At 38.4% G+C, this 17,330-nt stretch overlaps 1 protein-coding gene across 1 annotated transcript in view; it reads right to left on the bottom strand.

The window, feature by feature from the left end:
• WDR27 (WD repeat domain 27) overlaps positions 1-17,330 on the bottom strand; it is a 74,431-nt gene that overhangs the window by 14,973 nt on the left and 42,128 nt on the right. Inside the window, exons 21-22 of the mRNA XM_032183860.1 lie at positions 17,167-17,264; positions 6,248-6,350 (exon numbers count right to left, since the gene is read on the bottom strand). Coding sequence (XP_032039751.1) covers positions 6,248-6,350; positions 17,167-17,264 — 201 coding nt within the window. The remainder of the gene's footprint in view (positions 1-6,247; positions 6,351-17,166; positions 17,265-17,330) is intronic.

Below are 17,330 nucleotides of genomic sequence, written 5' to 3'. Positions count from 1 at the left end.
TAGGCTAAACAACCCCAGATCCTTCAGCCTCTCCTCATAATAATTGCCTATTATTAAAAAGCTAGATTAGTGAGAAACAAAGAAAAGAAACCAAAACCACCTTAGCCCTACCCACTCTCTTCCGCTTCCTACCCCTGAATGGCACAAAGGAACTGGTGAATTGGGGCTGTAGTCAGTCCCCAATGCTTTGTCTCTGCCACTCCTTCATGGTCACTCTCTGCCCCTGCTCCACGTGGGCTCCCTCCCATGGGATGCCGTCTTTTCCAAACTGAAGGAAGGCTTCTGCAGCGGCTTCCCACAGGCAGCAGCTCTTCAAGAACTGCTCCAAATATGGGTCCATACCACAGGGTCCATCCGTCAGGGGCAAACTGCTCCAGCACAGGTCCCCCGTGGGTGGCAGCTCCCCCCAGACCTGCTCCTGTGTGGGCTCCTCTCCACGGGCTGCAGCTCCAGCCCAGAATCTCCTCCAGCAGGAGTCCTCCACAGGCCACAGCCTCCTTCAGGGCAGATCCACCTGCTCCACCATGGTCTCCTCAATGGGCTGCAGCATGGAAATTCTCTCCACCGTTTTACACCATGGACTGCACAGGCAGACAACCTGCTTCACCAAAGTCCTCTCCAGAGGCTGCAGGGGAACTTCTGCTCTGGCACCTGAGGCACCTCCTGCCCTCCTTCTTCACTGACCTTGGTGCCTGCAAGGCTGATTCTCACCCTCTCTCTACCAACAGTTTTTGTTGTTGTTGTTTTCTTCTTTCTTTCTTTAATATGCTCTCACAGAGGCAAAAACAACATCGCTTATTGGCTCAGCTCTGGCCAGCAGTGGGTCCTTTATCTAACATGGGGCAGGTTTCTGGATTCTTCTCGCAAAAGCCACCCCTATGGCCCCCCACTACCAAAACCTTGCCATGTAAACCCGCTACACTCACAAGACTTGTTCTCTAGACCTTGTACCAGCTTTGTTGCCTGTCTTTGGACACGCACCAGTACTGAGCCCTGGGGGACACCACTAGTGAGTGGCCTCCAGCTGGATTTAACTCCATTCACCACAACTCTGTGGGCCCAACCACCTATCCAGTTTTTAACCAAAAGCAGCATACACTCATACAAGCCTTGAACAGCCAGCTTCTTCAGGAGAATGCTATGGGAAACAGTGTCAAAACCCTTAGTAAAGCCTAGGTCGACCACATCCACAGCCTTTCCCTCATCCACCGAGTGCATCACCTTGTGGCAGGCAAGTTTTTCAAGCAGGACCCGCCTTTGATAAAACCATGCTGACTGGACCTGATCACCTGGTTGCCTTGTAGGTGCCACGTGATGGCACTCGAGATAATCTGTTCCATTGGCTTCCCTGGCACAGAGGTCAGTGACAGGCCTGTAGCTTCCTGGATCCCCCTTCCAGCCCTTCTTATAGATGGGTGTCACCAGTTGACTGGGACCTCCCTGAATTGCCAGGACTGCTGATAAACGATGACCCTTAGGTGAATCCCATCTGGTCCCATACACTTGCTTACATCTAAGTGGTTTACCAGGTTACTAACCATTTCTTCATGGATTATGGGAACCTTGTTCAGCTCTCTCTCCCTGTCTACCAGTTCAGGGAACTGGGTACCTAGAACTGGTCTTGCTGCTAAAGACTGAGGCAAAGAAGGCATTAAGCACCTCAAACTTTTCCTCATCTCTTGTCACTATGTTTCCCCCCACATCCAACTTCTTGTTTATGTATTTATAAAAACATGTTCTATTGTCTTTAACAGCAGTAGCCAGATATAGCTCCAGTTGGGCTTAGCCCTTCTAATTTTCTCCCAGCACAGCCTCACATCTTTGTAGGCCTCCTGAGTGGCCTGCCACTTCTTACAAAGGTTATAAACCCTCTTTTTTTTTCCTGATCTCATAATAGCTCTTTGTTCAGCCAGGCCAGTCTTCTTCTGCCTGTTCTATTAGGATGTCCTATTTCCACTATATATGTACATCTATAGCAGAAAGCCTCTCTCATCACAAAGTGATTTGCTAAAGCTCATACAGGGTGTTTCAAACATTGAAATTGTTTTCTTTTCATAAAATTTTGTGTTTTTTGTTTTTGTATGTTTTTAAGGAACAGTATTTGAAACTTTGCTGAAGCAAAAAGGTGTTTCTCTACAATGAATAAAACATCAAAATGTCAGGATACTGTGAGATGTCCAATAAAAGGAATTCATGCACTAAGGAAAGTGGGGGGGGGGGGGGAATAAATTATTTCAAATAATAAAGCTCCTTTCATTACGGTTACTCAAAGCCAAAATATATCCGACCAAGGAAAGCAGATGATGAGTTTAACAGAAAGCAGCATTGCATTTTTAATACATTTAAGAATGGCAAAATAAATATTTTTAAAGCTACACATATTGATATAATTACAGACAAAAATTAAGAATTCTGATATGTACTGCAATTTATTTGTTTTTTAAATCCTTAACGAGGAATTTACTAGTTTAATCCAATATGGAAAGTTGTAAAGAGATTCTGATCTCTGATTTTAAATGGTCAATTTTATGGCTAAATAAATATCTGGTAATAAAACATTAAAGAATATTGCTCAGTAGGTCTGAAATTCTGTGTGGAATAACAACCTCTGTAACTATTTAGAACTGTCAACTACAAACAAGTTCTACTGTTTATGTTATGCCAGATGTAGAATACAACCTAGTCAGCAAGTACAACTATGTCCAGGTTTGCAACAAGCAACCATTCACAGGCTTGCAGAATGCTGCGGATATGCCCCCATGACCAATCTCTGTATCCAGCATCATTTGTATAATGGGAATCCACTGTAAAACCAATTTTTGCACAAATGTAAACATTTAGGAATTCTGCAAGTGGTTAGTATTGATGTATAAGCATGAAATCAATGTATCCTGTCTCCTACTCTCTCTAGCTTTGCTGCTTTCACATTTTGGAGAAAATTAACTTAATCCTGGATTTGGAAAATGTTTCGAAGGCATTGCTATAGGCAAAATCCTATACTTTAACCAAGAGAATAAATAAAATGGAAGACCCCTGCATATACAAATACAATACCCCTGCATTTTTGTTACTGAGGTAGCCACCTCTTATACCAAAAAAACTCTAGGTTTTCAATATAAGCCAGTCAGCGTGAACTGTGAGCCCAATCTTTTAGACTTGACATGGACATAGAATTTTATGCTAGCAAATTGCATTTCAACACTGGGGCCAAAACATGCCCCTTAAAATCTACAGTTCAAAGAGAGCAAACATGAATCTGAAAACAATTAAAGACCCAAATCTCTATTTCTGCATTCCCTACTTCATTTCTGGAAACTTGGACTTTATTCAGAGAGCCTCAAGGTCTTCAAAGACAAAAATGAAGAACCTAATTAGACATGAAGTAAAACAGTTAACTAGAACTACATGGAGCACAGGAAAAGGATTAGCTATTTCTATTTTAAAAATCATTATTTCATACTCTCCAGATATTTTTATCCTTTCAGAATAAGATTTCTTTGGTCAGAAAATATTTAGGTAAACATATTTCTACAGAGCCCAGGAAAATGGAAATCTCAGCCCAACTGGAATATTTGTCTAACATCCTTAGCATTATTGCTTGATAGTTAGAAACCTCAAACTGTCCACCTGAAAAATGGCCAGAAATCATGTCAAAAAAGTAAACCTGCCTCATTTATAGACTTAGGCTATTTAAGATGGAGAGAGGAACTGATATAAGAAACACTAACTTTCTAGGTTTTCTAATCACTATAAATTATGGAAAGGATAACCACAGTTCAAAACCATGATACTGTGGATACCTGCCTTGATCAGACTGCCACTTCCTACATAGTTCTTGATAAAGGTTCAAGTAGTGGAAGTAGGCAGGTAGGGGAACACTTTCAAGCCAGGATTTACGATATGTACAGCTTTCATACTAACAGCCACAAAAGCAGTTCCTACGAAAACAAGGGGTTACTTCAGCCAAACAGAAGCTATACCAAGCTGTTGTAGTATAAAATAAGCTGTATACTTCATAAGTAGAGTAAAAGGCAGGCAGAATTTGCAGCCCTTTGTTTATAACATCATATTTTAGTTTTCTGATTCTGTGCCCTGTAAGAATATGGTTTTGATTTTGCTGTTAATCAATGCAGCCAGCACATATTCTTCTCTGTCAAACACGTTACATATTGTGAAATATAAAAGGCAGTTCAAGATTAATGTCTCTCAATTATATTCTATTTCTGCCCCTTCTGGCTTTAAAATCAATCATATTTGTTAACCATGGGGTGCAAGTAACACATTTGATAAATCAAATGCCAAGATGATTGAGACACAGTTACTGGTCAGTGGAAAGTTGCAAGATAACCAAATAACCTTTTATCCACACTGATGCATTTTTATGCAGTTTTTTTGAATTTCAATGGACATTCACTTATATAATTCACATTCCTCCATTTTTATGTAACTTTTACCAATTCCCATGGACGTTCATTCATTGAATATAATCTGCAAAAATATCAGGCTTCCTGATAATCTAACACTGTTACAGTTGCACACCAGTCTGTCTCTCAGGATGTTATTAGTTTAACAATATGAATGGCCGATTCAGTGCCATGCTCAATTCTATTTTTCAAAGGAAACACAAAAGTATATCCAGTGTCAATGTTTCAAAGAGAAGTCTTCTAACAATGCCCCAGATCTGTATTTTGTCCTAACAGTAGGGTTGTAGCAAGGTTTCTGCAAGTTTCTCAGACTCTGAAACTTGACTCAGTTTTCCTAAGGGGGCAACAAGAACAATGAAAGATCTCCACAGACATGTGATACAAATTATGCAAAATTCCAACCCAAGAGCCACACTAAAAAGTATTGACTGGCACTGTGCCCACCAGGGACTATATGCCAACTGGAGCAGGACGCAGTCCAGCTATTCAGCTTCCTACGATGAGCAACCATGTGCCAAAAATTTGGACTACTGGCAAAACCATGCTCTATGCCTCTCTCTTCTGTCAATGTAATTGCAAACAAAAACTTTAACACAAAAGAGAAAAGGCCTTACAACTGCACCTCTTTTTATACCGTTCATCAATGACCTTAATTAGAATCTCAACTAAATATATTTATACCTTGTATGTCATAAGCTGGGATCAATATTAGGTACATTTTGTTTAACAGACAACACAAGAAACTTTTATACTGTATCACAAACTACATTTTCAAATACAAATTACCAGAAACTTGAAGAATATTTTTTATCATGGGAATGACAAGAATACATTAGCTACTGCCAAACCTCCAGCAATCTGCCAATAACATCTCTAACCTTCACACATGATTGGAGCCAGTATTTCAAAACTGGCCATAACAGTAAATTCCTTTTGCTCTGAATTTGAAGCTGACCAGAAACCCTGTGTCATAGTCCTAATGAGTCACCTAGAAAGACCTAGAAGAAAGTTAAACAGTTTTTGTAACCAACTGTTTTGGAAGGATGCGTTTATAAGTAACCCAGCCCCATGCAGTGAGAGCAGCCCAATTTCAAAGGCCTGTACGACAAGCTTGCAAGCATCTATCTCTTAGAAAACACCAAGGAAAACATTGTGCCAACAATGCAGGACTTACTGAGTTAAAATTAGGTACATACTCAAAAAGGTAGCAATACACTTTTAATCAAGACTCTTTGCTAAGTGTAGATAATTTAAATACAGTTGACAGGGAGTGAGAAGAGATCTTGTCTTGGGAGGACATGCATTCCAAGTCACCGTAAATTTTAATAAGTTATAAATACATTTGGATGCCTTTTAACTTTGTAGCATGACTGGATCATACAAAACCAGTAATGAAAGCTTCATCACTCTGTATTTGGTAGATTAAGTAAATTAACATGTAGTGGTTGCATAGTTCCTAGCGGGCAGATAATATACACAATACACATGCTACATAAAGTTGTGCTACAGGGGATACCATTCTCATCATCTTTGATGGCATGTGGCAATTCAGTTAAACACTATGAAAACTTTGAGAAATAAGGTCTTAACAAGTTACTAAAATTGGTAAACTTTTGTTGCTTGGGGATTTACCAAAACCAGGCAAAACAAAGAAACTATAGAATAGGAATCAGATGTGGCTGCTACATAGTAATTAGGTATATGATAGTATAATACTTTGCACATTAAGCTGAATCCTAGGAACATGCATGAAGGGACTAAGTTAAGTACAATACAAGCAGCTCCTACAGTTTTGAAGAAAAATAAATAAAAACATTACTTACACACTTGTCCTCTGATCCACTGGCTATAAATCGCCCACAAGGAGATATTGCAATTCCACATGGGTAGCAGCGGCTACTGTGCCCTTCAAATCGACGTTCACACCTTTAGAAGAGTTTCAGGAAGTCTTATTAATAGCAAAAACAACCTAGCTCTTTTACTACCATTTTCTTGAAATTCTGCTGAAGCCTTATTCATTTTCCTCAGTCTACAAACATAACTAAGGCAAATTCACAAATCAAGTTATAAATAACTCTGTCCCAAAGTGTTGTGAAAACTGGAAATAAAATGAACACACAATACTACAGGGCAATGCTAAACTCATGTTTCGGCCTTGTTCTGTTTACAAAGGTAGAGATATCACTAGATAGTCTAGAAATGAGGAGCTGTGAAGCATGCTGTCAAACTACCCACAGTTAGCTATCTCAGCAGGGAAAACCAAAACAACCCTGCTTTAAGGGGAGGGTGTTGTGAAAGCCAGCATGCACTGGGAAGCTTTATAAATCTCCCTCAGGACATTTCTATGAAATCAAGATGCAGCATGTTGAAACATAATGTAAATAATTATTGCTTGCTTTTCTTATACTTTTTTTTTTTTTTTAAGATTTTCTTAAATCTGGATACTTAATCTGCGTTGCTATTTGCATTCCTACTCCACGCACTCATTTACTGAATATAGTAAAATCAAAAATGGCAGTATACAAATGACATTCCAAAGTCATAAATCTATCTACAGTACAACTGTAGATAGCTTCTTACTTATCTTTGTTAGTTCAGTCTAAAGGAAGGAATACATTTAAATTTAACATAAGGAATTAGCTTCTTACTTTTAATGTTAATACTGCAAAGCAGCATAACTAGCAATGTGGAGTAAGTTTTTGATAGCTGAGCACACTTGGGCCACTTAAAAATATATTTTTCAAGTGAGATGAAGACTACTATCCATTTAAAAAAAAAAATCCTCAGTTGTAAAGAACTGTGATAGTTTTGTAGTCACAACAAAACTATGGAAAAAAGTCTGATTTAGAGTTGTTTTAATGTTAAAAGTAATTTACATGTACAACTTGGAGCTTCAATCCCTTTCAGAATGATTATCTGTAAATGTGTGCCTCATTTCAAATGTTAATTTTTATACCCACAAGAAAGTGTCGTTTCAGAACACATAATAATCTGCATTTTTCTTTTGCCTTTATTATGAATGTTATCACATTGCCTTTCTCCTTACAAAACAAAAGCTTTGCCATTATACAGCTGTCATACGTTCTTCTTTTCATGTATGCTAAGTCCAGGAACCAATTTGAAAGAGTAAAAACTCCTGCCAACACCTGTGATATGCACTTTTCCCTGGCCAGTGAAATCACAGACACTGTGTTAATTCAATTGACTGAACTTGCGTGCAGAAATGTCTAAATTTTTATACCACATTGCTCTTTTTTACACACACATGTATGTCTGAATGCCAAGTTGATCTTGCTCACCCAGGTGAAACAGGCATACTTAAACAAAAACATCACTCTGAGACTGATCCAATGGCTATCACTTAGCAAACCATAAAAAGGACAATTTTGAATGCATGTAAATGCATCATTTTATGGAGCCTAACTCTCAGCGCATATTTGGCTGAACCTCTGTCTAACAAAACTACTGATTTCAATGGACATTTTGAGTATAGAGTAACCAGACTTTTAACTTCAGGCAAATTCTACCATAATAATCCTGTAAACAATCCAGTTTAAGAGAACACTGCAGGTTGGTTTTTTTTTTTTGTTTTTGTTTGTTTGTTTGTTTTTGTTTTTGTTTTTAAAAAAAAAGGTAAATTATAGAGACAGTCAATTACTATGACTAATATATAAAAACATTCTTCTGCTGCAGTTTCCACCATAGGTGTTGGGTCGATGTCCATGGACTTCCAGTAACTAATCAATGAATAACCTGCCTCTACTCAAGTTTCCTGTTGTCAGCAAAGGACAGCAGCAATTGTTTCAGTCTCCTCTCAAACACAGCATTCTAGCACATATAAATCCAAAGATTATGTAATGGAAGACAAGTCACAGAATACATACATAAATTACACTTTCAAAGAGGCAAATAATATTCATATATTCTCTGTCACTCCTGAATATGCCTTTGGAATCACCATTCTTTTTTTAAGTAGACCACTAGCCATGAAGACTAGCTCCTAGTGTTTAAGCCCTCATTCTCAGGGCCTGTAAATGCTAACTTCCCTAACAAACTGTCTCTTTCTCACAGGAAAGTCTCCTAGTAAATCAGTGACAACAACTTCTTTGCAAGAGAATTTGACTCCTTTGCAGCTATGACTAATAACTCAACTACTCTACCTACAAATGGATGCTTAAGAACTTACACAATTACAAGGCTTCCACGGATCTTTTCTATGCTACACCACAGCAATGTAAAACAAAGGCTGAGTCATAGGGCAGTACCACTTGCCACCTTGCTAGTACAGCCACAGTAATAACTAACATCCTGGATTCCACTTTTTTAGTTGTTTTCCTACTCAGAATCGCCATTATAATCAGGATGTATTACTATCCTGCTCCCTCAAAATCCTGCTCTAAAACATTTCCAAAAAAAACTGATTCTAGTTAAATTTTCCACAGAATCTAGCAGAAACTGTGATATAATGTCTATTAACTCCACATATCCCCAGGTACCACAGTGATGAAAAGAAGTGAAAAGAAATCTTAGAATAAATTGATATAATGCATATAATTTTAGCTTATTCTATGAGTTCTTTTATTTCAGCTTTTTTTTTTTTTTTTTTTTTCCCTCCATTTTGTTAAGTAGCAACAGGTGGTGATCAAACTTATTTTGGATATTGCAGGTTTTCCCTGGCCAGCTGGCATGCTGTCCAGCCTCCTAAGAATAAATCTTTGGTCAGAACTTTTCAGGAGTTACCATGGCAAACATCTGGTAATTGCAAGGGACAGCAAACAGCCAAGTTTTCCCTATGTTTTCCAATGTACAGCTTTTAGTCTAATTTCCAAAATATGTATCTTTTTATGTCACAAACAACTTGTAGAATATTATGGGGAAAAAAATGTAACATGGTGTTTCTGTCTTTGTAAGAGAATGATACCAGAATAAGACACATCTTTATAAATCAGGGAATATCGTCACGAATGAGTATTTAATTCTTCTCGCTGCATTCAAAATTGACAGCAGACCAAAGTTTTCTTCTTTTTTAACCACCTTGCCTTTTACTTTATCACTTCGTCCCAGTGCTCTGGTATTTGTTCAGAGACCTTTCAATACAAGCAGATCAATCCATTGAGACTATGAAAATCTAAGTATAACTTGACAGAAGTAGTAGCTACCTCAGATGTTCTGTACATGTGGGTTTCATTTAAAACACACACTGAACCCTTCACAAAGGAGCTCGGGATGCTTTCACCAACAGAATCCAGCAGGGACCACACACTCCCCATCCTGTATATTTTGATGTATCCCCAATCTCAAACTTGGAGGAACTCCAAACACTGCTTATCCATTTCTCCTTTGTTATCCTCAGGTAACAAGATAACTCAAATCTCTGGGAGAAAAAGAAAAAAAGATGAAAAATTATGGGATCCTCAGGTTGAGCAGAGACCAAGAAGTAATCAAATTCTGGGTATGTATATACATATATCTTGCTCAGGATGACATCAAGCAGTTAGTTCACAGTAAAGATAGAAACTGAAGTCTCTGAAAATTGAAGGTAACTCATTCAAACTGCATGTCTGACCCTAATGCTCTCAAAGTGTAACTGTTAGAAAATGTATGAGATGAGTTCCATGTGGCTGCAGGAATTCTACTAAAGTACGTTGCCAGGGGAGCTTATGATCTAGTTGCACAAGATCATAATACGAGCTGGAGATACTACCTTAATGTCAAAAGCTGTCTTGTATAAAGAATTGGCAAATCTTTTCAGAGGCTGAAAGAGGGTGAAACTGATTTTTATCTCGGATCTTCCTTCAAAGCATTATCATGAATTTGAGTAATTCGCAGAAGAAATTCAGTATTTCCAAACAATCCAATATTCTTCCAAAGTCTTCACTGTGGTCCAATAAGCATACACTGCTTTTTTTTCCAGAAAGAGATGAGGAATGGCTGTTTCAGCAGCAAACACAGAGCAGCTGAATTTCTATTCCTCAACTCCTCAGACTGAGCCAGAGACATGTTGCTGCTGCCACCAAAGGTGATACTGGCTGGGGGCTCCTCATAACATCTTACCCCTGACAATCTCAGTAGCAGAAAAGGTAATTTAGCAGCTCTCACATCTGCCTCCCCAAACATAACACAGTAGCAGCCCAGTCCTCTAAAAAGACCAAAAATATATATTAAATGGCAATAATATGGAGCTATGGTATTTTTTCCCAGCTCTTCCCACCTCTGCATATAAAACAAGCACATCTGACAGAACATCACCACTGTCCCACTCCTCCCTTGCAATTTAATTCCCGGTTTTAACTGCCCTTTTCCATCTTGTTTTCTTATTATATATCACAACAGCTGTCCCAGCAAATTCTTCATCTCTGTATCTCTGTAATAAGTAGAGAACAGCAAGTGCTAGCTTCACAGAAGCGCAGAATTGTTGATGCTGGACAGGACCTCCAGAGGTCACCAGGTCCAAGCCCCTGCTCAAGCAGGATCATCTAGAGACAGTTGTTCAGGAACATGCTCAGATGGCCTTTGAGTATCTCCAAAGACAGAGACTCTACAGGCTTTCTGGGCAACTTGTGACAGTGATCAGTCACCTGTACAGTAGAAAAAAAAAAAAAAAAAAAAAAAAGTTTTTAGAGGGAACATTCTCTGTTTCAGTTTGTGTATATCACTTCTCGTCCTGCCACAGGACACCACTGAAAAGAGACTGGATCTACCCTCTTTACAGCCTCTCAATGTATTTACAAACACTGATGAGATTCCTCTCCCTCTACCCCCTGGATCCTTGTCTTCTCTGGGCTGAATAGTCCCAACTCTCCCAACCTTTTATCATAGAAGAGATGCACAAGTCCCTTCAGCATTTTTGTGGCACTATGATGGATTCTGCCTAGTAGCTCCATATTTTTGTAATACTGAGACCAGAACTGGACACAGTTCTCCAGGTATATCCTTCACCTCTACTCAGTCATGGTGAGGCTCACCTGCCCCAGCCTGCTGGCAACACTCTTACTCATGAAGCCCAAAACAACATTAACCTTCTTTGCTCCAAGGGTACATTGTTGGTTCACATTCAGCTTGTTGTCCACCAGGATCTCCAAGTCCTTTTCTGCCAAACTGCTTTCCAGCCAGGCGCCCCCCAGCATATATTTGTGCCTGAGATGGTTCCTCCTCATGTGCAGGAGTCCGTCCTCCCTCTTGTTGAATTTCTCAATCTTCTTGCCAGTCTGTTTCTCCAGCCAGGTCTCTCCAGAAGATCTCTGGCATTTCAGTCACTCTTCCCAGTTTGGTGTTGTCTGCAGTCTTGCTGAGGGTGTACTCTGCTCCATCATCCAGATTATTAGATTAGATTTTGAATAGGATTGGACCCAGTACTGGCCCCTGGAGTACTCCACTGGTTACTGGCCTCCAAGTAGGCCTTGGCCACTGATCACTGCCCTCTGAGCCTGGCTGTTCAGCCAGTTTTCAACCCCCTCATTGTGCTCATCCATCCCATACCTCATCAGCTTCTCTGTGAGAATCTTATGGGAGACAGTGTCAAAAGCCTTACTAAAGTCCACGTAGACTATATCCATTGCTTTCCCCTTGTCTACTATGCCAGTCATTTCATCACAGAAGTTTATTAAGTTGGTCCAGCATCACTTCCTCTGCTGAATCCATGGTGAATACTCCTGATGACTCTTGTCCTTCATGCCTATGGAAATGTTTTCCAGAATTCATTGTTCCATCACCTTCCTGGGGCTTGAGGTGAGGCTGACCAGCCTGTAGTTCCCTGGGTCCTGCTTTTCATCCTTTCTGAAGGGCTTTTTCCTCAGAAATGTATAGAAACTGTCTTCCAGGTCATCTAGAGATAGGAAAAACTTCTGAACAGATATTGTATTGAGCTGATAACAAGGTCCATTGGAAGTCCCAGAAAAGGAGAGGTGATGAACCACGTCTAGTGTACATCCATGGAGTCCAGGAGCAGCAGGGGATGAAGATGGAGGCAAGACTGTAACATGTGCCAAAGGTACTTCCTGAAGACTGGGCTGCAAACAGAACCCAAGGAAAGCTACGTACACTACCAACAAGGTAGGTCTAAGGTTCATGCAGAAAACAAGGCTGGAGGCATAACTTGAGACAGGTGTAATTACAATATGCTTCTGGCAGACTGAATGCCCAAGCCTACATTTAAAAGGAGTACCTGGAGCAAGGTGCAGAGTGTGTTGGTGGGGGTCCAAGGCTGTTCAGGACAGTTAGGGCCCAGTGGTACACTCAGGGCCCTGACAGTGCAATCTGTAGCTCAAGTTAAGCTATCTGAAAATCTGAGACATAGCCAGGCCATGCAATTAGTGTCATAAAAACGGATGAAGCTGTAAAACACTATGGCTTTAGCCACATCTTACTGATAAGCAAGAAGGAAGAAATTCACCTTGGAGAAGAAAAGCTTTCACTGCTTCACATTCTGGAACTTCTCTTATGAATGTGATTGCTTAGAATGTGACATACAAGGGAAACAGCAGATTGCTGCCGAAATCTGGACAGATGATTTTTCTCAATATCAGCCAATCATGAAGATAAGGGTATTCATGTAACTTTGCTGGCAAACAAAATTAGTTGTAGCATAAGTGTTTAGTCAATATTCTAAACATTTGATAAAGTGCAGAGGACAGCACTTTGAATTCATGGTTTCCCCCTAATATCATGAATGGAAAAAACTTTCTTTATTCTGGATGTTATAAATCACAATTATCTAATCTGCAAGTTGGAGGAAACAAACAAAATTGAAGTGATACAGACTGGTAAGCCAGAAGAACTGTCATGTGAAATTTAAAGGACACAAACATAATAAAGCAGCTGGTATTTAGTCTAGTTTGCCATTTGGGGTTGCCATGGTTTTATTGTAAGGGAATGGAATTTTCCCTAATTAGACTTCTCTGCTCTTTCTATGCATTAATTTTAGAGCAGTGGGTTACAGAAATAAATCTGTCTCTCACTACCCTATGTCTTCATGAACATACTTACTGAAAGCAGGCAGGACTGTGGGATAAGGAGACTTAGTCTATACTTGAATCCACCATTTTTTTCATGGAAAGATGAACATTAAATGATAGAGGCAACAGGAAGAGATTCCTATGAATCTGTGCTACTCTTGACTTCTGGGGGGAAGGGAAAGGGGGGGAGAGGTAAGGGAGGGGAGGGGGGGGGGGGTTATGATATCTGAAATACATTCACCAAAGAGATAGGAAGAGATAAAAATTGTAAAAGAGATAAAACGGTAGAGTTTCTGTATTTTATGGGCACTTAGGAGTCTACAATGTTTCATCATAAAGAACACAAAGTCTTTCAAAAAATATTAGCATGCACCAAGTGTTGTTGGTACCTCCTGATTATTACCTTTTAGTCTGACACTTTCTTGGGAACCCTGAATCTGGTAACTAGTATTCTTCTCAACAACATTCCCATTGAACCTCAATTTAATTTCTGTGCTCACTGCTTCCAACTTGGACCTTGGTAATATTTTGGTAATATTTTCACTTGTCCTCCAACTAGCCATTCTTTTTAGACAAGACAGGCTTAAAATGTTCTTCACAATGTCTTCACAGTGTCTTGGAAGATGATCAAAGGTCATTATCTTACCCCACTGTATGCATTCACAAAGCCTGGTAATTCATTATTGTAACCTGAAAGAATAGTAGCCAGATTTCTTCTTCCAAAAAGATCTAACCTCCTTAGTTCTTTATGCTGCTTTGTAGATTGTCTGAAGTTTTTCTTAGCTACATTTATAATGAAGCGAAGAATGCGGGAGAAGTATACAAATATTCAAAATCTTCAGATGAAACTTTAAAAATCCATGCATTTCAAAGTAAATGAAGCAGGAGTCTAAGTCCAAAAGTCACTAATAGCATCCAAGATTCCCTCATTTATTGGCAAGATGACCTGGCTGTGTGAGGTTGGCTGACAACATCAGAAGTTTAAATGTCTTTTCTTGTACCACCTTCAGAGGAACCCATAAGACTTCCTGGCACTCTCTGAAGTAGTCCTGGAATGCCTCCAAACCATCCATAGTGAAAGATGCAGATGGATTTACAGCTTTATCCACCAAGGATGATGAAAGTGGAAGGTGCAAAAACACTTTCACCAACTTCAAGAACAAGAGAAAACATACATAAATGAATTTTCACTGGGGAAAAAGAAAAAAAAAAAAAGAGTTTGATAATACAGACTGAATGGAAAAAGTCTTGTGGAACTCAGGGGGGAAAAAAAAAAAAAGGAAGAAAAAAAGAAAAAAGAAACACTGTGTTCAAAGCCTATAAAGCTGCAGGCCAGGATAAAGTGTCTGAAGATTTATTCTAAGCAAGGACCAAAAAAGAACCTGAGCATTCTGCTGTGATTCCTCAGTTAATAATGATAAAAGCAATGCAAGTCAGAAGAATGAAAAAAATGAATTATCAAATAAATTAAACTAAAGAAACAACTAAGGAAGAAATTGTGCAGAATCTTTGAAAATGATTTCCCATGATTTCAACTGCAGCTTTCCAGAGCACTATGCTCTGGAGTTTTCCCATTTCATCAGCATTTTTCACTTTATAGTATCACTAAATATAGTATTAGTGGATAAAATTCATTAAGGGCAATAAGCAGATTAAACAAAAGAAAAACAGTTTTCACTGTGGATGCCTGAGGCAAATAATGAAAACAAAATGAACAGACAATAAAAGTTAATGTTACTTGCAGTTAGTGTTACTACCCACAACTCTGCAAACAGTACAAATCAGAAGGTTGACTTACCTTTGCTATATTTCAAAACACTGGAAAATGACTTCATTTAAAAAAAAAAATAAATAAAAAAATAAGAACTTATTCTGGCAACGCCTCTTCCCACCCCACCCCCCCCCCCAAAAAAAAAAAAAAAAAAAAAAAAAAAAAAGTAGAAAAAAAGATCATTCCAGAGGGACCGTTCAAAATACAGTAATGGCAGATGCACCACCTTTACAAATCAGCAACTTCAAGAGATTAAAGGAACTGGCCCACCATAAGATTGTTTAGGAACTAATCTCTCCTCTAAGTACAAGGGATGAACTGGATTTGATTGGACAAGACCTATGAACAAAAAAGCAAAAGTTTTCAATCTGTGTAACTGTATAGTACACCTAGCACTCTGGTAGAGACTTGTTCCAAGTTCAGACAGAGCTTTCCAAGCTCAACCATTTCAAAATTATTTATGTAAAAAACACCTGGTGAACATATTAGGAAAAAGTGAACAGTTTTCTCCCTTATGAGAACTGAAAAGTAGATTTTAAAATACAGAAGATTTAACCTCTGGCCAGAGGAATGAGGGAAATTTTCATTTTTAAAAATTTGTTGTTTTTTATTTAAAAAAAAAGTTACAAACAATAGCACAATGGTGATTTATTTGCTCTATTTTTTCCTCTACAATGATTACTGTCATTGATTGCTCTGTAGTGTGAAACAAGCATACATATTTACACAATACCTATAGCACAGCCTGAAAATATGGATAATTAAGGACTTGAATAAATTTTTTTGAAGTTTGGCTAGCAGAACTCAGCAGACACTAGAATACACTGACTTTGCCAAATTAAATATGGAGCAAGAACATACATAAATTATTCCCCTCTTCCCAGGACATATTCATTTAATTGATTGCACAGATTTTACACTTTAACTATTTTACCATTCACCTGCTCTACTTATATAAGTATTTAAAAATGAAGAGACAGATAAGTGATCTGTGAAAACCTCTCTACTTTTTCATTACTCTTCTAGAAACACAGTTTGAACTGCTTATTAGAAAAACATAAGAAGGTAACGGATTCCAACCTCAGCAGTCTCTAGTTTCATTACTTTCTGACATTCAGTACAGGTAATAACAGCAATGCTTTTGGCAAGAACATATGTGCCCCCTATAGGTTTAATGTATTCTTACCACAGAAATTTGGAAATAATTGAAACAACCATTATGCATTCCTAAACAGAAATTCAATATCAGAATAATAATATTAAAAATTTAAAAAAAAAAAGTAAAGAAAAAATCAGTAAGTATGTTTACATATGCACAAAGCAAATATTAAATTATTCTCACAGACTTAAGCAACCTTTCCCATTCAAATCACTTTTCTTTTAAATATAATTCCTGCACAAAAACCTGCACAAAAGAGATTGCCCCAGGTATTTCCTTTCCTGTGCAGTGTTCCCTCCCTGCCACTCTCTCTGTCCCATAGCTTTCCCAAGTACAACAGCAAAAAGCTTCTGGAAGAAGTGCAGCATCTTTTTCTGAGTTTATCATAGAGTATTATGCATATTTATAGAACTGTATAAATGATTTATAATAATGCTGTTACAATTGCATTTGTATTTTAAAAGCTGGATCATAAATTTTACCTCCTTTAGCAGTAATGACATGCTGTTTTGGAAATACCATTAGCATCAATATACTATTTTATATATACGATTAGATCTCCGTAAGGTGGGTAAGACATAGGCGATAAATCTTGACTATTTAATGGTTTTCACATAAGTAACTGCAACTGAGGAACCAAAGGGTAAAAATCTACTCAACATTACATTTGGTCTGTTAAAATAAGTAAATTCTAGTTAGCCCAGTATCCCTTAATAATATGCATAATACTTTTTTAAAGGCCTGATTGCAGATCTGGTTCCACACACTAGTTTCTAGTAGTATACCACAGAAAGTATGACAACTCTGAATAGAGACGAAGCATACCTTTTTATTCCAAGGTACCTAATTCAGCCTTACCTGAGAGTTCTTAAATCCCAGAGTTTGATGCCATCACCTACAGCCGTGGTCAAAAAGAGGTTGTAAGCTTCAGGTTGCTGAGTGCTGAATGCTGACCCCTGAAATATTAAAATTATTTTCAAATAACTCTTCTCATGATACTAAATATTTTGTCCATTCAAGAA

This window comes from Aythya fuligula, chromosome 3 (genome assembly GCF_009819795.1).
Source record: "Aythya fuligula isolate bAytFul2 chromosome 3, bAytFul2.pri, whole genome shotgun sequence".
In the NCBI taxonomy this organism is placed as follows: domain Eukaryota; kingdom Metazoa; phylum Chordata; class Aves; order Anseriformes; family Anatidae; genus Aythya; species Aythya fuligula.
The sequence above is the reverse complement of the archived record's forward strand: the minus strand, read 5'-3'. Positions and strand labels throughout refer to the sequence as shown.